Genomic DNA, 27495 nt, shown 5'->3' on the forward strand with positions numbered 1-27495 from the left:
GGGGAGGGGCAGTTGAGGAATATTTGCATGGGACTAATTTTGTCAGTAGTTCCTCTGCCTATTTTTAGATTATGAGACCCTCTCTTTCCCTACACTATCTTGTAATACCCCCAAGGACGTTGATAATATTTATGTACTCAGATAACGAGCCTCAGAATATTACTGTCTTTAAGGCTGAGCTGGAAAATGAGAGTGCTCTTTGATAAAGCCACCAAACTACTCTAGAGAAAACAGTTGACTAGACTTGACTGGAAGGTCAGCATCTGGCCAGGAATGAGGATAGTGGGGCACAAATCACAACTGGATTGGACAAAGTACAAACTGAACAATTACTAAGCTGCCTCAAGTCTAAGATGAATTTTTAGCATCTCAGACGTTAAGTGTATGCTTTGGGACTGGTAACAAAAGCAGCCTGTCAGCCTTCAAGAAGAAGGGGAGCTAGGAATACAGTAGTTACTCTCCAGATATAGGAGTTGAGCTGGGATGGAAAGTAGTTAATTTATTCCTGGCAGCAACATAAGCTGTTAAAATTAAACTTAATGCGAAACCCCAAAGGCTACTTCAAATGTCATCAGAATGCTAGTATAGAATAGCATTTAAACGGAAAAAATTCAGAATGTTGTTGCCCGTCATATGCTGGAAAATGCAAATCACAGTAGCAAAAACTACCAATTATTTCAGAATAGGTCACTAATGTTTGAAAGCTAAGAGGTTGTTGGTATGCTTGACTGATCCACCTGAAGGGTAAATACTCAGGTACCAAACTGATGTGTCAAAAGTTTCTAACCAAATAAAAAAAGAAAGGCTTTAGGGCTTTTAACTTTAAGGGCTGTGCAGTCTAATCAGGAATCATCTCCCCCACCAACAACACAAAACAAAAAATTTTAGGGATTAGGAAATGCAAATAAAATGCTAGCATTCTTTGGGTTTGCTTTCAAAGTTTAGTGTCAATCCTGAAGATGATTAAAAAGGTTCAGTTCTTAAGTAACAACTATGAAAACGTCCCCAAGATGCAATGCATAACTACCAACAGCCAAAAATGGTAATTCAGAAGAATCTTTAAAATATATGGACTATGTAGACTCAGACTCCAACTGTGATGTGCCTGTATGGACAAGTGTATGCCAGGGTACAGACAAGATGGTATCAAGATAATTTTTTAAAAAAATTGTACGTTTAATGTCATGTTGGATTCCCTACCCCTCGGGTTGCTCTTACTAGAAACACTAAACCGATTTTACTAAAGATATAGTCCTAAAATTGAAAGAAAATTGTAGTCAATACCCTATCTCTCCTCATACTGCTGATCATCTGAACACTTACAGAAAAATACTCCTCTGCTTAGTTCTGTGATAATCTGGAGAAAAAAATACTAACCAAGAACAGGAACTGCAGTCTTCTGTTGTTGGTAAGCGGCCATGATACTATTGGCAGTAGCATTGGGACCTAGAACCTAAGGAGAAAGTAGAACAGCAAAGATCATTTTATACTTCCCATGACCGCAAATACCAAAGGCCGCATCTCTGCCAACAGTAAGGAGCTTGTCATTTTCATGGTATCAAGCACAGTGATTCTCTTTTCCTTCTGATTTTACTTTGCCAGTTTTCCCACTCTCAACTCAGACCTCCACATCTCCTTTCTTCCAGAAGACACGGTGATGAGGAGGGGAAAACAAAAAAGAAAATCTCAACAATATACTCCTGGTCCTTTCCAAATAAGCAAACCATACACTGCGGGGAGGAGTAGAGTACAAGAGGCTACAGAATACACAGACCATGAGGGACGCCTGAGTGGCTCAGTCGGTTACGCGTCCGACTTAGGCTCAGGTCATGATCTCGCAGGTTTTGAGTTTGAGCCCTTTGAGCCCTGTGTCCAGCTCTGTGCTGGCGGCTCAGAACCTGGAGCCTGCCTCAGATTCTGTGTCTCCCTCTCTCTGTCCCTCCCATGCTCATGCTTTGTCTCTTGGTAATAAATGTTAAAAAAAATTTTTTTTAATATAAAAAAGAACAGACCATCAAATCGCATTCAAAGATTTGTGGGAATTTTTATATTAAAACAAACGTGCAGGGGCGCCTGGGTGGCGCAGTCGGTTAAGCGTCCGACTTCAGCCAGGTCACGATCTCGCGGTCCAGGAGTTCGAGCCCCACGTCGGGATTTGGGCTGATGGCTCAGAGCCTGGAGCCTGTTTCCGATTCTGTGTCTCCCTCTCTCTCTGCCCCTCCCCCATTCATGCTCTGTCTCTCTCTGTCCCAAAAATAAATAAACGTTGAAAAAAAAAATTTTTTTAAACAAACGTGCATATCATGGATGCACGTGTGCAAACTCTGCACACGTGTTCAAGGTAAAACAAGACACATCATAGGAATTCCACACCTATATGAGCCTCAGTGGGCACATGCCAGTCCCTCTGCTTTGGCTTCACTTGGTTCAGTGTGCACACCCTCGGGGGCACTGTCTCAGCAGCAATGTCAATGTCATGCTCAAAGCACCTCCATGTGACTCATGGTATCCTGCACATATGCCATTACCATACTTTACCAAGCAAAGCAAAACAATTTTCTGCTCATTTTCCCTAGAAGACTCTTAAAGCCCGTGTCTCAGAAATTAATAGGATCTGAATAAAAAAGGGTAGGGGAGGACATGAGGACGTATTATACATTGTTAAACTTCAAAACCAGTACAGATTTGAAGATGATCACATATCTTCTAGGCAATACCTCTTTTAGTAAATTCAAGTATTTGTGGGGTGCTGATTCTCAACTGCTTTTATTTTTATGGTACACTACATGCACCTATATCTGCCCTCTTACCTAACCTTCAGAATATTCCAGTGAGGTGTATAGGGAAGTATATCCCCATTTACAACTGAGGAAATCAAGGCCCAGTAAAGCTACGTGTTTCTAATCAGTGAGCTGAATACCAATTTCTCTTCAGGCTTCAAAACCACCCTTCCCTACAGTGCTTGTGATGCTGAGAGCCTGAGAAAACATTCGCCTTTGCACCTGGCTCACGATGCTCTGACCATAGCAGACACCAGAGGGACAGTGCAAGACTGGAGGAAGAAGGAATGTGTTGGGGTGTCTGGGTGGCTCAGTCAGTTAAGCATCCAACTTTGGCACAGGTCATGAACTCATGGTTCGTGGGTTTGAGCCCTGCATCAAGCTCTGTGCTGACAGCTCAGAACCGGGAGCCTGCTTCATATTCTGTGTCTCCCTCTCTCCCTGCCCCTCCCCTGCTTGCTCGCTCGCGCGCTCTCTCTCTCTCTCTCTCTCTCTCTCTCAAAAAAAAAAAAAAGAAAGAAAAAAAAAAAGAAGGAATGTGCTCCTTCATTCACTTGCTTTCATGCAATGGCAGCTCTTTACCCTGGCAGCGGCTGTTCATTCCGGTTTATTTCTCTACACTTAGAGCCATTGCGCTCCCTCAGAAGTATCAGCACCAGCTGCCTGGCACCCTCTTCTCAGAGGGAGGAGAGCCAGCTTCGTGGGGTCCCATCTCCAAACTTCTAAACTGCTGTAATCCCAAACTCTTCTTTGTTCCCTCGAAGTTACCATCTCGAGTTCCTTCTCTGAGCTCCCATTTTGGCTCTTCAATTCTCCAATACCTGTTCAACCAGTTCCATGTATTAAATTCTCTCTGTTAAAATAACAGCTGTGGTGGTTTTCCTTAATGGATCATGCCTGACACACCAGCCTTTCTGAATCAAAACAGAAACTTAACAACAGGCTTGAGGTTTGAGAGACTGAGCAGAGGTATAACCAACAGATGGTAATACATGAGAGTTCTTGATAGGACACAACTGCCTTAAATGTAAGTAGCAAAGCTCCTCATGAGAACACAGTAGAAGTGACAAGTCAAATTTTCCATGAAACAAAAGAGAAAGTAATCGTTTGGGTTACTTTAAGAAACTCTGATCCCACCCAAAGTCTGAAGAGGGAGGTGAAGAGGCTAACTCTGGCCCTGGCTTCCCCCTTCCCCACCCTGATCTCACTGAAGACAGGGGGCAACAGTCTGAATTGCCCATCTTCTCCACAACAACTGCTTCATGCAGAACGGAGAAATAAAAGCAAACTTAACCTAGGCCAAGGTGTACCTGAATAGAAGATCTTCTTACTGACAGCTTAAACATAAGCCTAAGATAATTTAACTATGGTATGTTGTGTTTCTAATATAATATGAAAGAAGATCTTTTGCTTTGACTTTTAAGAGATTGTGTGAATGTAATAACCTTGAAAATGATTTTTTAAAAATGCACATTCTGTCTCTGAAGGAAACTTACCGTCGTAGCTGAATTCTGCTGGTGGGTGAGAGTCCAAATTTCTGGAAGTGACCTTTCCATTAGCTGGAGAGTATCTTCAAAGGCCTTCTGTAATTCCCTTCCTTGCTCATCAAACTCAAACAGAAAGAGCACCTTTAAAATCTGGTATACTTCATCTAGAGAGAAGAAATTTGAGAAAGTGGTAACTTGGGTCCCCAACTCCATTGCTAGAATCAACCTAGTTTCTTTCCCAATTAAGAAATATTTAATATCACACTACAGCTGCCATCTCCCACATTTTCTTCCTTCTTCCCAAATGCTGGAATAATTCAACATATCTACTATAAAAAGAAAAAGGGACACACTGGGGCCCAAGCAGGAAGCAGTGTCTTCTCAATCCTTTACTCCAGTTTCAGCGCTAATGTCTCCCAGGCCGGGTGCATGGAGGCCAATAGAGGAAGGCTCCTATGTCACCAGCTGAGAGTGGTTCAGGAATGTGCCCTGACAAGATGCGTCCTTCCTGCTGCCAGTTTTTGTCTTTCTTCAAGTTGGGAAAATTGCATCTTAATGTTTATTAAAGTCTGTGCTACCCATTTACTTTTTTGTGTGGCAAGAATCATTAGTATTGAGAATATACCTTTCAATTTTTCAGTGCTCTGTACGATTTCATTCAGTGCCTCCAAAAGGGCCAGATCCTCTAGTGGACTCCCTTCTTTGAGGCTATGCTTCTTCCTCTCTGCTTTGCGGCGATTCTTAGACGATCGCCTGTTAGAAATCAGAAAGAGGTTATAAATCTTGTGCTGCACAGATTAAAATGAATGTACCTGTTGGCCACCAACTTTTGAGGAACCCAGAGAGTCTACAGATGGTATGTATATTTGGGGGAAAATGGTGATGAGGTGTTTAAATGATGCCTAAAATAAAATTGGGAGAAGCAAATCTTATAGGCAGGAAGTAATAAGGAAAACCCTAAAAGGTAGTATCTGGCCTTAAAATTATGATTAAAATGCAGAGTAAAATGAGGTTGCATCTGATCATAAGAGCGAGAACAACAAAGAGAAGAACAACAAACTTGAATTTTCTAACAAAATATAAATTCAAAGGCAACAAAGTAAAATTTAAATCAGGGGACATAGAGAGCCTGAGTGGCTCAGTCGGTTAAGCGTCCAACTCTCAGTTTCGGCTCAGGTCACGATCTCATGGTTTCGTGGGTTTGAGCCCCACGTCAGGCTCTGCGCTGACAGTGCAGAGCCTGCTTAAGATTATCTGTCTCCCTCTCTTTCTACCCCTCCCCTACTCATGCTGTCTGTTTCTCTCAAAATATCAATCAATCAATCAATCAATCAGGGGACATAGACATAGCACACTGAATTTGAATGCAATAAAATGAGTCCTGTATCTTTCCTGCTCAGAGGTCTTTAATTATGCCACCTGTCTCTCGCCCTGACTCTTAAAAGTCCAGTTTCTAGTTACTTCTCTAGGAATTTCTGATCACCCCACATAACCTCAAAAATCTCCATTCTGAATTCATAAAGTATGAGTCACTTCGAATACACAATATGCATTGTTTTATGCTTCCCAAGGGTGACTATAAAGCACTTATAAACCCATAGCTCCTTAAAAGTTTTTGCTAACATCCACTACAACTAGCATCTGGGAGTTCTGACCAGCTGCTACACTTGAAGTATGATGACTTATTTTATGTTTATAACCTCTTCCAATCCTGACTTTGAACTGAAGATGCCTGAATATTTTTTCTTTATCATCTTTTAATTTTTTTTAGTGCTTACACATTATGGTCACCTAGTATTTGTTAAACAAATGAAATCAAATGTCATAAAAACTGAGTTCCCAGTGTAAGAGCCTTGTGGGCATGAGCAAACGCACAGTCCATGAAGAATCAGCAGAAAACATTTCAACACCAAGTCTAATTTCTTAGATATGCAGGGAGAGTCCTTGCATAACTATATCATGGCCCTGCACTGTCCTCCTGATGAAAAACTGACCTACTTACTTGCTCTTTCTCCATACACCCAGGGCATGGTCAAAACGCTGAATAAACATGATACATACGCTGATATCCTCGAGTTGCTATGGGAATATCTGCCGCTCATGTCACTGCCACTCAGGACACTGCTGGTTTCAGAGAAGAGGTCTGACTCTTGACCCTGGGGCACCTCATCATCTAGAAAAGTAGAATCAGATGCAGAATGAAAACTCCCTGCTAATGTGAGTTTACTTTTAGTGGGGTAAGTGGACTGTGGTTAACCAGGGCATATCTGAGGATGGATGACAATTATCATAAAGTAGATCTCAAAGTGAAATGAGAGAATATTAGTTATTATTAGCATATACAGTACCAAACTAGTTATTTTTTCTTTCTTTCTTTCTTTTTTCAAAGGAAAGGAACCTCTGGAGACAAGGTGGCTCATTTTGTGAAACAGAGAAGTCGGCTACTCTGCTTGGTGGGGGTGGAGGGCACATGCAGCAGAGCTCTTTCCATTCCTGCTTGGTCCTGCCCCTCAGCCCTCCTCTACACGCACAAACACAGGCACACACAGGCACACACAGCCCCTAAGGGGTTTCACAGAGGCCTCAGATGTCCCCCGGCACAGTAATCATATTGCAGAAGGCACAACAAGCAGCTAAGACAAGGTGTGACATGTCCCCACCGCACCCAAGCGCCAATGCCGTCATGCAGACACTCACCCAGGTTCACCTGCTGTGCTTGCTCCTTGAGCTCTCGAACCACCAATAAACGTTGTTTATGGCGACAGAATGTGGCTGTCTGAGACTCCAGAAGTGCCACATAATTCTTCTGGGCTAGGAGTGCAGATGGAAAATAATTTGAGGATATTTAAGCAGAAAAAAAAGAACTAGAGGAGGGCAGTGAGGAAGTCAGAATTTAACAAAAAGAAAACAAGTTACTAGGTTTTCCAAGCAAGATTTTTTCCTTAATGAGAATTAACCTACATCATTTTCAGAGAATGAGCCAGACATTGAGACTTCAGCTCTTAGTGTTCATCAACATCATCCTGGAACATTCGCTACCACTAAATTGATAAAATCACCTGAAGAAAGACTAGGTAACTAACCCAAGAGAGGACTAGCAAAGAAAAGGAGTATACAAGGAAGTTGTTAACAAACACAAACAGTCACTGAACTGCTTCCTGAACATAGGTATGAAGCCCATGCAGACGAACTGTCAGTATTTTTCTAAGTGCTCAATAGGGGACAAAATCCAAGTTTAAGAGCTGGCTAGATGGACTGCTGGAGGGCCAGGACGGAAGCTTTCAGTAACCAGGTAGAGATACCTACGTGAACGATAAGAAAAGAATCCTCCCGTGGTGTTAATGGGGAGGGGGAGGAGGATGCAGGCAGGGTAAACATGTGAATATATATACATGTCAGAAAGGCCAGATCTTACTCACAGGGCAGACTGTGTGAAAATTGGAGGGCTTAGAACCAAACCCCACTCCCAGAAATTTCTGTTAGCCAAACTGATGCCTTTCTTTCCCATTCTGCTTTTAAGGAGTCACAGTGACCATCTGAGTATTCTAGAACTGGTAAAACTCATCTGTTCAATGTACAAATATACCCTTCACTTAGATTTACCAATTGTTAACATTTTGCCCTATTATTTTGGCTTCCTGTTTCTCTCCATTCATACACACAACTACTATTTTTATGGAACATTTTGAGAGTAGATTGCAGATATGATCCTTCCCTCCTAAATACCTCAGCATAGCTCTCTTAAGAATAAGGACATTATCGGGGCATCCAGGTAGGGCTCAGTCGGTTAAGCGTCCAACTCTTGGTTTCAGCTCAGGTCATGATCTCACAGTTTGTGAGTCTGAGCCCGGTGTCGGGCTCTGTGCACAGCATGGAGTCTGCTTGGGATTCTCTCTCTCCCTCTCTCTGCCCCAGCCCTGCTTGTGCATGTTCTCTTTCTCTCTCAAAATGAATAAACTTAAAAAAAAAAAGAATAAAGGACACTAATATGACCAAAATACAATTATTAAATGCAAGAAACTGGCCCCTGACAAAATACTATTATTATCTAATGTCTAGTTCATATTCAAGTTTACCAACTATTTCCAAATATGAAGATTCGTAATCATATCTTATCATGTGTTTTTAACATTCAAATATTTTCTATACTACCATTTAACAGTTCAGCATGCTTAAAAATCCTGGTCAGAAGAAAGTATTATACCCAGTGGACAGTTTTAATCACCTCTATGTAACACCTGATTAAAGGATGTCCTAACAAAGTAAGTACTGTTATCTTGCTCTTCCACACCTCCACACTTCCAAATGTAGAATTCTAAGATGTAACCCTTACCTTCTAGAATGGAAGGCTTTACATTGGTTTCTATAATATCTGGTCTGTTGTATTTGTATACCTAAAAAGAAAAATACAGTAATCTCAGGCAAGAAAACTGCAAATCACTGGAGAGTCAAGATACTTGGAAGGAAATGGATCACTTTCAGAGGTCACCAGGATATTTTCAAGAGCAGTAGGCCTCTAATGAATATTTAATTCACTTCAGTAAAGACCAGTAATATTTCACATTTTAAAAGTTGATTAATTCAAAACATCAAGAATACATTTTTAAAATGGCTTTAAAAATACTATTTATCCTTAGACCAAGAACCTAAACTATTTTTACTTAATTTCACTAGCCTCAGAAGACCAGGGATTCTAGCTGACCCTTCTCCCCCGCACTCTTGCTCTAAGCACCTAACATAGTGATGATTTTTAAAGTTTTTCTTACCAGTCTCAGAGCTTCTTCCCAGGCAGCTCCTTCTAATAACAAGAGCACAGCTTCTTCATAATCCTGACAAGGCAAAACCAAGGAAGATTACAGGTAAATGGAGCAGGCCCGTCAGATGCCACCATGACAAACTGCCGACAGAGTGGCCTCTCTGCCCTTCCAGCCCCTTCCAGCCCAGTCCCTAGTAGCATGTCTGGCCCAGAGTACCTGCTCAATAAATAAATACTGATGCAAAAGACAAAGGAGTGAGGGGCGGTGTGGATTCTGGAAATAACCACAAAACACATGGTATCATCTCCCTATCTCCCTGAGCATCAAAACCATCAGAGTGCCCATCGCCCCAGCTATACTACCCAGTTTGAGTCAGCAGGTTTGGGGGGGCTCCAAAATGAACAAGTTCACACTTCAAATAAATGGCAAACCAGAATAGTAAACTTCTAATCTTTTTACTCTTTGATGTTTTTTTCCCCAACTTTTATTTTTAAAAACTTCAAACCTACAGGGAACTGAAAAATGTGTGTAATAATGAGTGCAATAAACACCCACATATCCTAAGTCTTCAAACATTTTTGATGCTTGTAGCCTTACCAGTAAAAAATTGTGAGCACATACTGCAGTATGTACTTAAGGTACTTATGAAGTATATAAAACACAATATTTTTATATGTACAATTCATGTTTATCTTTTTACTGTTGAAGTTTAGTTGACCTACAATGTTATATGAGTTTCAGGTGTACAACAGAGTGATTTGATAGTTCTATACATTACTCAATGCTCACCACAGTTAAGGACAGTCATATCTATCACCACACATTATATTATTGATTACGTTCCTCATGCTATACTTTTTTCTTTTCCGTGACTTATAACTAGAAGTTTGTGAAACTGGAAATGAGTGAAATAAAACACATTTTAAACAGATGAAATATTTAAGACAACTGGCTGGGTTTCCTCTAGTAATCACTGTCATAAGAAGAGGGGGGATGGGTATACATTAGATTGAAAGAGATTTAAGGGACATAAGATGCATAACACAATACATGACCCTAGACTGGAACCTATTTTGTATTAATCTACTGTAAACAATTTTGGAACCACTGAGGGAACTTGAATTTTAATCGTTAGGTAAATAAAATGTGCTAACATGGAAAGATGAAGATCATAACCAAACAAAGCAAATTTAAAAACACCACAAACAATGTAATTTCATTTTGGTTAAAAGGTATTTGTGTGTTTGTGTAGAGAGAGATCGCACTCTAAGAAGAATCAGAAATAGGAGGGAAGAACAGCAATCTTCTGGGTGGTAGGAATGACGTTTTTATTTCCTTGTATCTACTTTCAGCATTTTAAACAATCTAAATATATGCATACTACTATATTTTCAATTAAAATTATTAAAAATAAGTATTTTCTTCCCAGATCCAATGCATATGCTGCATGAATAGGCCTATACCACAGGTATAGCAGGACACAGCAGGAGGATGTGTTGCCTGACTCAGGAAGAGAGAGAGAGAAAAAGAGAAAGCTGTTTACCAAGGTGACAACCACATGACAGTCACTTTAAAGTGTACAACTAGATGGCATTTGCTGTACTCACAATGTTACGTAACTACCAACATTTTTTTTAAATCACCCCATAAAGACATTCCCATTTCCTACTCTTTACCTCCCCTGGTAACCTCTAATGTGCTCTTTCTCTGAATTTGCCCCCTTGGGATATATAATAGAAACCATACAATAGGTGATCTTTTGCGTCTGGCTTCTTTCAGTTAGCAGAATGTTTTCAAGATTTATCCAAGTTGTACCATGTATCAGTTCTTTGTTCTTTTTAAATTAATTTTTGATAATAAAATATATATGACATACATTTTACCATTCTCACCACTTTTTGCTGTAAAGTCCAGTGGCATTTAACAAATTCACACTGTTGTGAAACCATCACCACCATCCATCTCCAGAACGTTTTTCATCTTGCAAAACTGAACCTCTATACCCATGAAACAGTAACTTCCCTGCTCCTCTCCCCCAGCTTCTGGCAACCATCATTCGACTTTCTGTCTCTATGACTCTGACTACACTAGGTACCTCGTAGAAGTAGAATCCTACCATATTTGTCCTTTTATATCTGATTTATTTCACTTAGCATAATGTTGTCAAGTTTTACCCAAATTGAACCATCCATAGGTTTTTCATTCCTTTTTATGACTGAATAATATCCTACTGTGTGTATAAATGTTGTGAGCATGTATCTCACGATTTATCCATTTATCTGTCATTGATGGACATTTGGGTTGTTTCCTTTCGGTTATTATAAATAAAGCTGTTACGAACATTTGCATACAAATTTCTTTGTGGACATACGTTTCCATTTCTCCAGAGTATATACTTAGCAGTGGAACTGTTGGGTTATATGGTAATCTATGTTTAACTTTTTAAGGAACCAACAAACTGTTTTCTACAGTGGCTGTGCCATTTTACATTCTCACCAGCAATGTACAAAAGAGTTCTATTTCTCTACATACTTCCAACTTTGCACTGTTTTTGATTAAAGCTATTCTAGCGAGTTTCATGGTTTTGATTTGCATTTCCTTAATGAACAATGATGCTAAACATCTTTTTAAGTGCTTGCTCGTTGGCCATTTGTAAATTTTCTTCAGAGAAGTATCTATTCAAGTCTTTTGTCCATTTTTAAAATGGGTTGTCTTTTTGTTGTTAAGTTAGAAGAGTTCTTTACGCATTCTGGACACATCAAGAAAACTATAAACCAAAATCCCTCATAGACAAATACAAAAATCCTCAAGAAAATTTTAGGAAATTGAAATCACCAGTAATGAAAAAGGGTAATACATTACGAGCAAGATGGGTTTAACCCAGAGATGCAAGATTAATTTAACATTCAAAAATCAATGTAATTCACCCTGGCACTGGTCTAAAACAAAAATACCTTAACTGACATTGTACTTGAAAAATTCAATATCCGTTCACAATAAAAACTCTCAGAACCAAGACTAGAAGGGAATTTCCTCAACCCAAGAGAGCAAGAACTGGCAAATTTTTCTGTAAAAGGCTAGACAACAAATATTTCAGGCTTCGTGCACTAGACCATCTCTGTCACAATCCCTCAACTCTGGTTGTAGTTACAAATTAGCCACAGAAAATATGTAAACAAATAGGTGTGGCTACATTCCAATAAAACTTTAGTCATAAAAACAGGTAGCCAGCTAGATTTGGCCCACAGGCTACAGTCTGTCAACTCTAAAAGCCCTACCGGGTTCTCATATCTATTAAAAAACAGCAGCACAGGGGCGCCTGGGTGGCTCAGTTGGTTAAGCGTCCGACTTCAGCTCAGGTCATGATCTCACAGTTCGCGAGTTCAAGCCCCACGTCGGGCTCTGTGCTGACAGCTCAGAGCCTGGAGCCTGCTTCGGATTCTGTGTCTCCCTCTCTCTCTGACCCTCCCCTGCTCATGCTCTGTCTCAAAAATAAATAAAACATTTAAAAAAAAAATTAAAAAAAACAAACAAACAGCAGCACACATCAAACTTAATGCTGAAAGACCAAATCCCCCCCTAATATCAGGAGAAAGGCAAGGTGTCTTATCACTTCTATTCAATGTTGTACTGGAAGTTCGATTAATTCAGTAAAGCTAGAAAAAATATAAAGGCATACAAATTGAAAAGAAAGAAACTGTCTTTATTCACAGAAGCCATGCTCATTAACATAGGAAATCTTATAAAATTTACCCCAGTGTTCCTAGAACTAAAAAATAAGTTCAGCAAGGTTGCAGGATATATAAAGCCAAAAAGCCAAAACAAAACGATAAACTGTATTTGTTTACTAGCAACAAGAAATTGGGAAGTGGGGGAAAAATACTAGTCAAGTCTTAAGATGACCCCAGCTCTGGCCAATACCTTGACTGCAGCCTTGTGAAAGACCCTGAGCCAGAGGCCCTAACTAAGCCCCACCCAGATTCTTGACCCATAGAAACAAATAATGAGTGTTTGTCATTTTAAGCTAAGTTTTGGGGTAATTTGTTATGCATCCCCTGATATGTGATACATCCAGTGTGGGTGAGTACTCACTAAGGCACTCACACATCACTTGTGGGAACACAAGTGATGGAAGCTCTGCAGCTCCTTATAAAGTCACGCATGCACTCCCCACGTGACCAGCATTCCCACTCAGGTATTCACCCAAGTGAAACGAAAACATCTGTCGTCACGAAGACTGGTACCAGATTGCTCACAGCCGCTTTATTCTAACTTTAAAGTGAAAACAATCCAAATGTACATCAACTTGTGGATGAATCCATAAATTACGACCTGTTCTTACAACAAAATACCATTAGGCAAAATAAAAAGGAATGCACAGATACACATGACATAACATGGACGAATATCAAAAGCATCATGATTTCCAGTTCCCAGTCCAACACACAAGGAACCTGGAAGAAATCATCCATCCTAACGAGTAAAAACCTGAACAAACTGAAAATCAACAATTCTCCTTAGACTGGAGAACCGAGGTCATAGGGCAAACTGCTGCCCCTAAAACTAGAGAAACAGACAGGCAGACACGGAGAATTACAACTTGGCAGAACAGAACAGAGACTCACAAGTAGAAATCTCTACCAGAACCAGTACTGGGGTGGGAACATCTAAAGTGTAAGTGACCAATGGCTGAAGGATCACTGCGGACGAGGCTGGAGGTGAAAACTCTATGGACATCCAGGCTCAGGGAAGCTCCTTCACTTCTGTGAGTTTTTACCTCCACGAGCCCTACCAGAGTCTCATAGTGAGTATCAGATAGATTCTCCTGCTTCTGGCAAAAACAAAAATGATGTCATTTTGAATATAACCAGAGCACGCTGCTCTTAACAAGACCAAGAGAAACTATTTTGCCAGAACCTAACTAAAGTGGAATTTATCAGGGAGGGAAGAGAAATAAAACTCCAGCTCCCCCTGGCCTTCCTGTCCTACCTAAGGAGTGAAAAATCTAAGAAGCACCGGTGAAGTCCAGGGACACAGGCTCAATAAAAGACTGAGACTTAATCATAGGGCTGCAGAACACTTCTACCCTCACACCTTATCAGAACATCACTAAAAGCCTACTTACTGGATTTCCTTTTACCTAGGACATCATGGCAGGCTTTCTACAGAAGATTACAAAAAGGACAAAAAACAGTCTGAAGCGCCAGAGGAAGCATCAGAACAAGACTCAGATAGGGCAGGGATACTGAAATTATGAGGCCAGGAATTTAAAGTGAGTAGGATGACACCTGAAACTATTATGACACCACATGTTAGTTATATTTCAATTAGAAAAAGCAAATAAAAGAAAAGAAGTATGAAAGGCTCTAATGGGAGAGTAGACAACAGGCAGGAACAGATGGGTAATGTAGCAGAACGATGGAAACTCTAAGAAAGAATCAAAAAGAAATGTTAGAAAACAAAAGCATTATGTGAGTGAAAGAAGCCAGACTAAAAAACTACATACCAGATGGTTCCATTTACATAAAATTCTAGAAAAAGCAAAACTGTAATGATAGAAAGCATAGCAGTGGTTGGTAAGAGAGTACCGAGAGCAGAGGGAGAAGACTGACTGCAAAGGGGAAGCAGAACTTTTCGGGGTGCTGGCAATGTTCTGTTATGGTGGCTGTAGTAGCACTACGTGGCTGTAAGCATTTGTCACAACTCATCCAATTGTTAATTTAAAATTGGTAAATTTTATTATATGTAAAGTATATCCAATTAAAAATATACAAGTTATAAATGTATAAATTAAGTACAAATATGAATTAAAATCTTCATTTACAGAGGGGGAAAAAAGATGGTGGCATCTTATCCATTCAATTAACCACCTTAGGTAGTATATCTTTCTACTCTACCCTCATTATTACGCATAGTTTATTCGTTGATGTTTTCAGCTCAATCATCCAACATAATTTCTTGCAAGGATCTAATGAGATCAAATTTTACTGATCTTCTCTCACTCACCCTTATTACATGAAAGACATTCAGGTATTTTAAAAGCACAATTATGTTATACAAATGTGCCCACTAGTAACGACTGTAAAAAATAACACTCTCTTGTCAAAGGCCAAAACTCTAGAAGGCAGTAATCCCTGGCGTCAACTGCGTACCTACATCCTGTTAGTCCAGGGCCAGTATCAATGCATAGTTTTATTATTTTCATAATAAATTCTATAATTCTATCAAAAGCTGGTATAGGTATTCATCTTTATAATCTGCTAGAAAATTGGATCCCATCAGGCTGTCTGAGATAAAAAGACACTTCCAACAGACAGAACGGTTGTAAAGGCCAAAAAAAAGTATCTGAAGTTTAATCTCTTTGTTTTAGAATGGTCCTTTCTCACTGTTTGTACTTGGCAAGTTCACATAAAAAGCACAACTCCCTGCAGATTTAATTTAGTACTTTCTGTCAGGGTCAAATCACTAGTGCCTCACAGAGGTAGTGCCTCACTACCTCACAGAACTTACTATTTAGAGAACTAATTATTTAGAGGCCTATTAAATTTAGATTTCTAAGTCAGGTCAGCAAGATGGAAGACCTGCAGAGCAAACACTGTCTCTGGACTTCCTAATTACCCTGAGTTCCTTTAATTTTCCTGATCAGTGAAGTACAACTGGGAAGACCTTGCTTGTTGGTTGGGTGGCTTAAGGAGGGGGGAACTGAGAGGCACCTGGGTGGCTCAGTTAGTTGAGCGTCCAACTCTTTGATATTGGCTCAGGTCAAGATCCCAGGGTAGTGGGATCAAGCCCTGCGCCTGGCTCCATGCAAGAGTGTGGAGTCTGCTTAAGATGCTCTCTCCCTCTTTCTCTCGCTCTCCTTCTGTCCCTGCCCTGCTTGCGGGTGCATGAGCTTGTGCTCATTAAAAAAACAAAAAAGAAGGGAGGAACTGAGAGGTTACCTGGGCGTACTGTTCCAAGACTGTGGCTGCATCACCATGCTTCCTCTGCTCAACCAGCTTTCCTGCAAAGATAATAAACATCTGACCATAGTTGGCTTGCTAAGAACAGGATTACCAAAGCTCACGTTGAAATGGTTTTTGCAGGTACTTTTTGAACAAAAATGGCCCCCTTACAAATTGGAGACTGAGCTCTACAGTAGACATCCAAACAGAGCTGCTTTAAAACAGCATTTTCCAAAGTGCTCCCTAAGAGTGTTCCGTAGAATAATAAAAGGCAATACCAGAAAACAACAACATTCGCAGGTCAAGTAAGTTTGTGAAGCACTAGGTCAAACAAAGCTACACAGATTCCTTTGCTTGAGTGGTTCACTAATATATCTGTATTATGTATCAAATGGCGTATGTTGTGAACTTGTCAGGAAGTAGGCAGGAATACCATGGAGTCCTATCTTAAATGGCAGTTACAATCTAAATTTAGCAGAAAATGTGAAAATGATGTATAGTCAAAATTAGCCATGAGAAAAGCTTACAAAGGCACACATATGGGAGACTGACCTAACATCTCTCCCTCATCCATTTCTTCCTCAAATGGGAAGAGACTGCTAATCTTTGGTTGAGCACTAAGATGAAGGCAGCTGGCTCAGGGGTCATGCAGTGTCTTTAGATCCTCGAGTGACTTAGCACAGTTGAGAGAATCCTGCTGTAAGAAGCACCCAGAACCTGAAGCTGACTACGGGGCTGGCAGATTCATGCCTCCCATCTCATTCAAACTCCTGTGCATATCATCCCTGACAAAAACAGGTAAAATCATCTCCACAATTTAAACAGCTATCTTTCTTTTCTTGCGTAAACTGCCTAAGTTCAAGTGTACATAAAGTGACTCTACCTTATAAAATTTCTCAAAAATCTTTGACCATCACCTCCCCTTACCTTTTTTTTTTTTTTGCTAAACATCTGGGAGAACTTGGTGTATACCATAAAACAAGACAAATAGCAAGCTCAAGTTGTAAAGAATGTAAGAGAAGATAGCAGGTCCTAAAAACAGAACTGGAAGGTATAAACAAACTACCGAAACCTGTTTCTAAAGCAGAAGTAACAGTGGAGTCACAAAGAATACCTAACAGGCCTAATACAGAGAATTCTCAAAAACTAAAAAGAGTTCACCATGGAAATTACGAGGGCTTAGAAGAGCCTGCAGATCTAATTACCAGAAAAAAAATACAAATAACTAAGGAAAATATGCACATATATTTAACAGGATTTAGTCTGGAATTTTCAGGACTACGTATTTTTTGAAACAACAACAGTATTTTTAAAACTCTAAAAAGGACCGGGGGGAAATATACTGGTCCGTTACTTCAAGCACAGCTGAGAGGACAGAGCCCCTGTTCACCTCTTCTCCCAAGCGGTCCTGAAGCTCTCCCTGACTCAAATAAGTTACACTCTGATAGAGCCTCCCCACTGGATCAGACAACCCCTAGACCCTGACGCAGCTAAACTGCCTTTGCATTCAGAACGCTTACACATTTAGCCTCTTCTTTCATTTCTGAAAAATGCTATTCTTGTTCCCCACGATCTACCGTTTATAACTGAAGGGCCCCACCCCAAAACTCACGTTCGCCTTCTCCTAGGGCCCATGGCTATGCAGTTACTCTGTGCTAGGTGTGCCATGTGATGTAAGCTTTGGCAAATGAGATGGAACAGAAGTAACGGTGTAACTTCGAGATCATTTCCAACTTAAAGCGTTCTCCTACGGCTCTAGCTTTCTCCCCTTCCTGAGGACTGCGATACAGAGGTGGAGAAAATCCAGCTACAACCATCCGTCTGAGATGACAGAGCCACACAATGGAAGAACTTCTCAGTCCTCACGTGAGAGAAGATAGAAGCTTTCTCTATTACGCCACTGCATTTGGGGGACTCACTGTAGCAGTGAGACTGTCTCAAGGTATGCTGCTCTAAATTTACTTGCAAAATTGCCAAAGAAAGGGAGAAACAAAAAACCTCTGGGGAAGTTCTCATTTTGGAGAGCCTAAACCACCGTGTTTACCTGCCAGAGTTCTGCTGAGGCCAGCCAGCTGGTCTTTGGTCCAGTTAAGTTGGGCTGCCATGCAGAGAGCTTGCTGCCAGCTGCCGCTGGCCAGAAAGGCACTGAGAGCTTTCTCATGGGCACCACAGCGGGCAAACACGAGCCCTGCTGGCTCGTAGAGGTGCTCCTGTGTCAGGTGTTCCCCATAAGCAATGCTGATCTCCTGTGGTAAGAGGAGACATTGGGTTGGTAAGGAAAGGTGACAGTCATTTTTTAACCTCCAATGGAGGCTGCTTCAGTTACTACATTTGAAAATCTCTTGAATTACTTATGAAAATCCTGTAGTTTATCAGTGAATTCAATCATTCTTCCACTGAAAACCTTACTGAGGATGTGTCATGTGTTCACTCAACAAGTAATTACGGCGTACTATTCATGGCAGTGGGAATCACATGGCGATGCAATAAATAAAAACAAGCGAAACACCAAATACTAACAAAACCACCACCAAGTTCCCGCTCTTGTGGTGACAGGGAATGGACTTATAAACACAATATAGCCTGTGACATAGTGCTAAAGGGACAGAGAGTGAAGACAGTTGTTATTTTGGAGGGCTGTGAGGAGAATATGCTACATAAAGGGTTACAGGAAGAGTATTCCAGACTGACGGCTACAGAAAGCACCATGGCCAAGAGGCAGGAATGTGTATGGAATACCCAGGAAGGAAGAGCAAGAAGGCTGGTATGGCTGGACAAGAGACAGCACCAGAGGGAGGAAGAGACAATGAAAATAAAAGCAAAGAGGCGGCCACTGGCCAAATTCTCTATCCTGGGCTCCACGCAGGTAGGGACACAAAGAGGAATACAACACAAAGCCACCACCTTTAAGCAACCCATGGTCAGTTGGGGAGACAAATCGGTGTGTCAGCGGTTTGTTACGTACCACCACTGACATGAGAAGGTGCTCTGGAGTTCGGTGTGGGGCACCTCGCCCCGGAACAGCTTTGTCACAGAGGAGACCCAAATGTTGAAAGACAAGTGGGGCTAAAGAAAGGAGCAGGGAGAGGCCTGGAAGAGGCAGCCGATGCTAACGAAACAGGCAGGAGCCAGATCATAGGGACACAGGCAATTTGCAGACCAAGTGCACATGGCCTGAAGGTGGCAAGGACGAGGAGTGGTCACTGGCACAGGCTCCGGGCTCAGACAGCCTGGGCTCCGCATCCCAGCTCAGCAGCCTCATACTCCAGCTCCTGAGGCAAGTTGTTTCCACATCTGTTTATCCTATCAGGTTGTTATGACACTCATACAATTCATTTAACAAAGTACCTGGCATATAAGAAAACTAAATGGATGTTTGTTCAGACAAACAACCAAACTTTATCCCTTTATCCTAAACCACCTGAGAAAGATCTACACGCTTCGGGATGATCAGTCATGTGGTCACAAGGCTGGGCTGGAGCAAGGAGTGGGACGTAAGCAGGAAACCCTATTGAGAAGCTGCCGCTCATCAAGCAGAATTCATGATGAGAAATGGGAGACAACTCCTAGGCTTCCAGCCTGGGCAACTTCTTCAGAACAGGAGCAGGTCAGGGCCATTCTCCCAGATAAGAGTTCATGATAAGGCTAACTTATTTCACGATAAACCTTGAAACCAAGGATGGTGTTACAGACTCAGGATCCTTACACCCTTTCCAGCTAACTCACATCACCAAAAGAGCCTCATTTCACACACCACTCACCTTGTATTGCTGCGAGTCTGATGGAAATAACTTCAGAGCTTCCTTATACAAGTTTTTATCTTTTATTAAGTTTAAGCATTCTGGGAAGTATTCGGGTCCTGAGGAGTGAGATTCATGCACACACAAATTTAGGACTTTGGAAGCATAATGAGTTTCATTTACACCAGTGGTCCCTAAACAAAGTCTATAAGGGACCTTTATAGACCTGCAGAACCAGAGTATCAGGAGAACAGAATCCAAGAATTTTAATTTTAGCAAAGCACCATGGCAGATGTGAGGTATGACAAGCACTGGTTCGGATGAAAGTTCTACTCAAAAGGAATTCTTCATACACGACCCCTGATAAATGACCATCTCACCTTGTGTTTTCTCAACTGCCTTCATTGGAATCCTCTGGGGAGCTTGTCAGCCATACAGACGCCTGAGTCCTATCCCAGCCCAGCTCAATCAGATTGTTGAAGGAAGCTTAATAACACCCAAACAACTTCCTTATCCCCATCTTAGCTCTCAGGAAAGAGCCACAACTGCTGAAGCCAGCAGCTCCAGCATGGGACAGGGAGTGTGTCCTAACTACGAGTATGTCCTTCTGGGAGCTGCCAGTGGGTATGGCCACTCACTCCAGACAAGCCACGCTTCCCACAGGTGTCTGTAAACACCGTGGGAGAAGAGTGCACTATCAACCAATTTTCGTTCCGAGATACTGAAATGAATTTAGGACGTGATCATCCTCAACCCAAAACGGATCTGCTCTATATTTTTAGTTAGGGAGCTCCTCCAGTTCATTAAAATTCATTTGCTTTGCTTTCAGCTTTTTAGAACATATGATAAAATAAGGTGCACACAGGTAACCGTGTTTCGGTTTGAGGAGTGGAAACTGACATCCATCTACGACTATGTCTAAACTGACACTTTAACTTATACCCTGCCTAGCTCCAAAGAAGATCTGAAGCAGAAATAAACATACTAATCCTCACGCTTACCACATTTGCTGAGGTGCCCAATGGCTTTTTCATATCGCTTCAAGTATTTATCTATGGTGAACCGCTGATAATTGGTTTCCATTTTCTTAAGTGTATTAAGAAATGGCAGATATTCTTTGGGATCCTAAAAAAACAAAAACCAAAAACCTAACAGGTCAGACCTTTACTACTTATAATTACATTTACTTATAACAATACAAATGATATATAATAATTGTAACAATCAATAAACCCAAAGCTACAAAATTTTTAAAATATGTACTGTGCTGATATATTAATTACATATTGTATAATGAAACTACATAAAACAAGTTTTGGCAAAAATGCTTTAAAATACAGGCATTATTTGTTTTCATTCAGAATAATAAAGATGAATTCTCATATAGTCTCACAACAACCATTTATTTCCTAAGCTAATAAGGAAAACAAGGTTCCAATCCAGAAGAACAAATGCATCCAACTTCTCTGGAAGTGGAAGGTACTTGGAGCTCTTTGCATGACATTTCATGCCCTCCGTCTTCAAGTTTTAAAACAAAGGTAAAACTGTACTGACTTAAACACAAAACTCTAAGGTCCTGCCAACCAAGATTTTATTAGCACTGACTGTCTGCAGCTTTGTACTATGCCCTGAAAATTGTTTGTTTGTTTTTTTTCTAAAGAACAGACGCTCCCTGTTCTTAATGTAATTTCACTGGGCAGATAGGATAAATACACACTAAGTATACAAAAAAAGACCAGAGAAAAAAATAAATACTTATGCATGTGATAAAAAGCACAACTACAGGCCGAAGTATTTAATCAACAAACAGTTAGGAAGAATTCACTACGTACAAAAAATACAACAAACCCCTAACCTCAGGAAACCTATAAGCTAGGAGAGGAGCTAGAATGATACGGAGGGAGGGGCAGGCACTGGGTGCAGTGGAAGCACATGAGGCCCATCTCATCTAGTCCCTGGGTGGTGGGCAGGGAGGCAAGAATGGATTACTGGGAAGATGCTACCCTGGCATCCTTTGCCTTAGGTGAGTGAGAATTAGCCCGCTGAATGGAAGGGTGAGAGTGGTGAAAGCCCACAGGCCCACGGGAAGCAGAAGTAATGCTACCTGCAAAGCTAAGTGGTGGCTGTGGGGACAAAAGCACTGCCTCCCCTCTGCAGGCTGAGAAAAAAGAACAACATCAAGAGATGAGCATAAGCATAGACACCAGACCTGGGTGGGGGACAAGGGGGTGTTAAGCAGTATTACGGCTTGTAAGCTCTATCCTACAGCAATGGGCAGAGCCCATGAAGCATTATAAGCCAAACAATGAAAGAGCAAAATTTCCTTTCAGCAAAGATCACTCTGGCAAGAGCAAAGAGAGGAGTGACAGGATGAAACTAAGACTGCAAAAAACAGGTTAAAAAATGTATAGGGGCACCTAGGTGGCTCAGTTGGTTAAGTGTCTGACTTCGGCACAGGTCACGATCTTGCTGTTTTCGAGTTTGAGCCCTGCATCAGGCTCTGTACTGACAGCTCAGAGCTTGGAGCCTGCTTCGGATTCTGTGTTTCCCTCTCTTTTTTCTGCCCCTCCACTATTCAATGCTGTCTCTCTCTCTCTCTCTCTCAAAAATAAACATTAAAAAAAAATTGTTTTTTAAATGTATAAACCAGGGGTGCCCCAACTTTTCTACTATAGCATGCTAAGGTGGGACAAGAGGCCTCAAACCTTTCCATTCTGCATGTTCCCACTTTCCACTGGGAAAAACAGCTACATACCAAGGAACTGGATTGGAATAGGAGTCATTTGCTATATTCCCTTTATAAGAGGAGACTTTGTTCACATACATGACCATAATCTTAAAGATAACGAAGTAACTTAATTCACTTGTTCAACCTAGCATTCAAAACACTTTGATAAGCCCAGAACTGACAGAGAATGAGGCTTAGAAGCGTGAGCCCTGCAAACTAACAGATCTGCCTCTAGGCCTGTACATGCAGTGTTAACATCAGACAAGATACTGCAGTATCAGGGACAGACAGGGTTTCATACCACCATGATAACAAAAATAAGAACCAAAAGGATGTTAAAGTGGAAACTCCACATACCTTCTGTGACTTCTCAGCTACCATGAGGACCAAATCAAAGTCATACGTCCCAAGAGAATGATCATATAATTCATTAACGTCTACCAGAAGCAGCAAATACTTCAGGGCTTCTTCAGCACTCACAGCATCGGGAACAGGCGAAGCACTGCCTGTCATGTCAGTGTGTAAGAAAACAAGACCAATCAAAGCCATTTGGGAATAAACCCGTGCATCTAGCCAGATAACCAAAAAGACAAAGTAACAACATTTCTTGGCCGAACTGAACACCATATCACTTCTTTTGTACATGCTTTGTAGGGCAGCGCTCAAAGAAACTGACACAGGTCTTCAAATGTCCAATAAGCCACATATTAAATCTGTGATGTGGCACTGAACCTGGTCAGTGAGATCTCCAGAAGACTGGAAGTCTGGTGACATTCGGGGCCCTGTTAAACACTCTCCGTGAAAGGGTCTCTACCTTGAAGCTCGTGTACCTTCTGCAGCACAATTTCCAGTTCTGGGGTTGTTTTCTTCACGTGAGAGGTGAGTATTGACAAGCAGTACCTGAGGTAGTGAGTGAAGAACGCCAGAATGAGCAGAGTCAAGAAGGACATTCTCAGTCCCTGCGTAAGGACAATAGCACACTTCTGGGCCTCAAAAGACGCCAACTAATGACAGCACACATACTTGTGAGGGTTTATGCTCTCCATGGCTGCTCTCAGAGCATCGCAGATGAGGTCTACTTTTTTCTCATCAGGATCCTTGGACAGCTGGGCAGTGCTGGTAACCGGTGGAGGATACATGGTCTTTGTAACATCTTCTTCCCTAAGAACAGGTCATTAAAAGGTCACTAACTGAACATGTGTCCTAGCTATCAAATGACTACCACGTACTGGGACATGCTGATGAGGTAATAAAAATGGCTTTTGGAGAACAGTTTCATTATATTCACATTAGGTGAAAAATGAAGAAACAAACTGAGCAATGAAAACATGTCCCAAAAACGGTGTACAGTGATATATTCACATTAGCCCCTAACTGGGAACAGACCAGGTGCCCAACTACAGAGGAACAAATAAACAAATTGTAGTATATTTGCACTATAGCACACTACATGAACGAACCTGTGATACCAGCAAAAACACGGGTTACTTTCAAGGTAACATGCCGAGTGAAAGCAGCTTAACTTACAAAGAAGAGCAAATACTATCTGATTCCACTTACATTTAAGTTCCCCGACAGGCAAAATTGATCTACGGTGACAATCTCCAAACAATGGTTGCCAAGGAGGTAGGGAATGGGACTAACAAGAGGTTTGGAAGAACTTTCTGAGGTGAAGGAAATGTTCTCTATCTTGACAGGTTTGGGCTACACAGAAGTACACACTGGTCAAAACTGCCTATACAGTACACTTATGGTCTGTACATTTCATCACACATGAATCTGACCTGCTGGGGGGGGGACCCTGTACACAGAGAATGCACTCTAATCAGTGTTACACAAAGTGGAATACTGAGACATAAAGTGGACTGATATCTACAATTAACTTAAAATTTGCCTCAGAGTGCCTAGGTGGCTCAGTTGGTTAAGTATTCGACTTCGGCTGACGTCATGATCTTGCGGTTCACAAGTCTGAGCCCCACACTGAGCTCTGTGCTGACAGCTCAGAGCCTGGAACCTGCTTTGGATTCTGTGTCTCCCTCTCTCTCTCTGCCCCTCCCCTGCTCATGCCTGCTCTCTCTCTCTCCCAGAAATAAGTAAAAACATTAAAAGAAATTTTTTTTAATTTGCCTTAAAAAAGGTGAATGATGGATAGACAGATGGTAGATCATGATAAAGCAAATATAGGAAAATATCAACTGCAGAATCTAGGTGGGGGTATAGGATGCTCACTGGACGTCTCAACTTTTCTTGTACGTTTAGAATTTTTTAAATTGGAAAAAAGTCATTGCAGAAAAAACACACCATTTGACTTCAATTTCATATACACCTAAATATAGTCAATTATAATTCTAAAGGACACATTTTTGAGTCTTAGTTTTAAATAGGCTATTTTTAAAAAGAAGGAAAAAAAGCAAATATTTACTGTCAGTGGCATGTTAGACTTATAATGATTAAAAAATACCAAACAGAAGGTTAATTTTTTTCCTGTAGCTATTTATGTTTTATTTCCAAAATGAGATAAATAATGGATATGATACTCATAAATCATTCAAAATACTTACTTCAATTCTGTGAAAAACAAATTGATATGATTTACAGAATCTATCTGTCTTATGAAGGTTTCCACATTTTCAAGAAATACCTACCAAAGACAAAAAAAAGGACAAATTTTTTTAGTTCCAATCACGTCAGTTCAAGTCTCAGGTAAGCTAGAGTTAATATGAGATTCAGAAATTTACCTTCGGGTTATGGTCATGGATCAGATTGAGATTAATTCTCAATTTTCTCATGCATTCAAATGCTTCTTTAAACATAAGTCTGTGAAGAGACATAATGAATAGACATGTCATTTTACAAAGACTAATAACCTTCCTGGATCCAACATGTTTTCATTATGATACAAACCAGTTATAATTAGATTACAGTCCAAATGCCAAACAACTACCACTGGACTTCCGCTCTCAATTCACAGAATGAAAAATCAGGTACCAGCTTCACTTACCTTCTTCACTTAGTCCCCATGGCAGTCTGAGGACTACTTCCCCACATACACATGATAGACAATCATCATAGAACTTAGGTCTACTTTCTCTTTTAGCAAAATGTTAGTAAAGGTCTTTCTAATATAAAGTTTTCCCAAAATAAACTCAGACAATGGATCATTTCCTTCACAATAGTGTCTCAGGCATTTGTGGGTCAAAGGCCCCTCTGTACATCTGCCCAAAGCCTTAGGCCTTCTGCCTGAATAAATACACACAGACAGTTTGGTGCACGATTTCCCTGGGTTCGCGGGCCATCTAAAACCCATGTGGACCTCCTCAGGCTAGGAAACACTGTCTTGTATGATGAGTCTCACGATTCTTCCTACTAGGAATATTTATTGCACCACATAATATTAAAATCAAAGTGTGGGGGGAAAAAAGCCTCTGAGAATCTGAAGACGTGTAATTTCATACTTTCATGTTTTAAAAACTTTAATAGAATACATATTATGTTCACATATAAGTCATAACAACAAACAAATTAGTCATATACATGGTTCTTACTTGTCCAGCCACTTCCGAATCTGAGCTAAAACCAGAGCTCGATGATGAACAACTTCTAAGTTTCCCCTTGGCATCTTAAAATAAATAAATCAGAACAATAATGTTTTTAATTTAACAGAAAAAATTTAAATACCCAGGATATACTATTTCACCTAACTCAACTCTTCACAGAGAACTACCACGATACTATAAAATGTGCACACTTCCAGCAGAATCTAGTTGTGCTCAGTAGTTATTTTGACTTCCAAGAGAAGCTTCCCTTTTACCCATGCTGGGCACAACCTGTATCAACAACCTTTGTATAAAGCTAACAGAGAATTCAGTAAGAAATGGCCTATAGTAAATTATTACAAGTGTAAAAGTATCTAAAACACAACCAGAAACACAGCCATAAAAATGAGCTTACCTGTAATATAAGCTTGGTGTCCTGGGGCACAACGGTGACAATACGTGAACCCCTCTCCACCTTCCGCAGAGATTCCCCTTTAGACACGTGGTTGTTGCTCAGACCTGCATGTAATGCTAAAGACACCACTGGCTAAGCCATGAGAATCACCGTCATGACAAGTCACTTTCCATTTACTGCAGTTGAAACTGAACATATTCTCCAAACTAGAAGAAAGCAATTAACAACCACATCCCTTTGCTCTCCCACACAACCACAAAACCGGTAGCCTTCCTAACAAACAACCTTATCCCTGGAACTTGCCCTCTCTTTCACAGAGTCCTCATGCATATTCACATACACAGCTTCTCAAATGATTTAGAAAACACAGGGAGGACTGGGCAGCTTCTCTATGCACATTATCAGTACACTATAATCACATCTGTGAAATCCCAGTTTTCAAGTTGGAAGCAAAGAAAACAAGGGGAAGTTTTCTAGAATAAGGAAAACACACAAACAGTAGGGGGAAGGGATACGTGGAATTCAAGAAAAAATGGGACAGTTTCCTACAAACCACTAGATAGAGTCTTTCAGATATACGATGGAGGGTGGCCACAGTGAGCAAAGGAAGATTACAAAGAAGTGACAGCCGGCTGTATCCACATGGTAACTCAAAGTACAACACTGGATTAGTTATATACTCCTGAGAGCAGTTTTGTTTAATTTTACAATGTTCTGGTTGAGGAAAGACCTCCTTCATTGGAAGTCTTTGCTAACTGGCATAGAATACTGAACTGAGATACTGTGTTGTGATTAGGGGCCAAGTATATGAACTCTAAAGGTTTGCTCACAATCTAGGACTCTATGATAAAAAGCCAAAGTAAGTGGTGAACTTTAAAGTCATCAAGGCTTCAAAGGGCAGAAGATATTAGAAAAGGGACTATTTCCTAATTTATACACTGAACACTTACTGTTAAATGAAGCATCTCTCAAGCAAAAACACAGGCAGGTATGGGAATGGGTTGTCAACAACAAGAATTCACCATATACAGCAAACGATGTGATATTTGAAGCAACCTACAATAAGACAAAGGGGAAAGTTAGCTGTATTTCTTGGAGCCGACAGTAA

At 40.8% G+C, this 27495-nt stretch overlaps 1 protein-coding gene across 3 annotated transcripts in view; it reads right to left on the minus strand.

Moving 5' to 3' along the window:
* Positions 1 to 27495, minus strand: part of ELP1 (elongator acetyltransferase complex subunit 1) — a 58047-nt gene that overhangs the window by 3242 nt on the left and 27310 nt on the right. For all 3 annotated transcript variants that reach the window (XR_006295147.1, XM_043567186.1, XM_043567187.1), the window contains exons 18-36: positions 27338 to 27443; positions 26388 to 26503; positions 25982 to 26055; positions 25175 to 25253; positions 24998 to 25077; positions 23460 to 23597; positions 23251 to 23336; positions 22794 to 22942; positions 20710 to 20833; positions 19730 to 19827; positions 18013 to 18214; positions 15966 to 16027; positions 9034 to 9096; positions 8601 to 8661; positions 6965 to 7078; positions 6329 to 6440; positions 4893 to 5020; positions 4277 to 4431; positions 1378 to 1453 (exon numbers count right to left, since the gene is read on the minus strand). Coding sequence is in view for 2 of the 3 variants with exons in the window: in XM_043567186.1 (XP_043423121.1) it covers positions 1378 to 1453; positions 4277 to 4431; positions 4893 to 5020; positions 6329 to 6440; positions 6965 to 7078; positions 8601 to 8661; positions 9034 to 9096; positions 15966 to 16027; positions 18013 to 18214; positions 19730 to 19827; positions 20710 to 20833; positions 22794 to 22942; positions 23251 to 23336; positions 23460 to 23597; positions 24998 to 25077; positions 25175 to 25253; positions 25982 to 26055; positions 26388 to 26503; positions 27338 to 27443 (2023 nt within the window). In the remaining variant the exon portion in view is untranslated. The remainder of the gene's footprint in view (positions 1 to 1377; positions 1454 to 4276; positions 4432 to 4892; positions 5021 to 6328; positions 6441 to 6964; positions 7079 to 8600; positions 8662 to 9033; positions 9097 to 15965; positions 16028 to 18012; positions 18215 to 19729; positions 19828 to 20709; positions 20834 to 22793; positions 22943 to 23250; positions 23337 to 23459; positions 23598 to 24997; positions 25078 to 25174; positions 25254 to 25981; positions 26056 to 26387; positions 26504 to 27337; positions 27444 to 27495) is intronic.

Source organism: Prionailurus bengalensis, chromosome D4 (assembly GCF_016509475.1).
Source record: "Prionailurus bengalensis isolate Pbe53 chromosome D4, Fcat_Pben_1.1_paternal_pri, whole genome shotgun sequence".
NCBI lineage: Eukaryota > Metazoa > Chordata > Mammalia > Carnivora > Felidae > Prionailurus > Prionailurus bengalensis.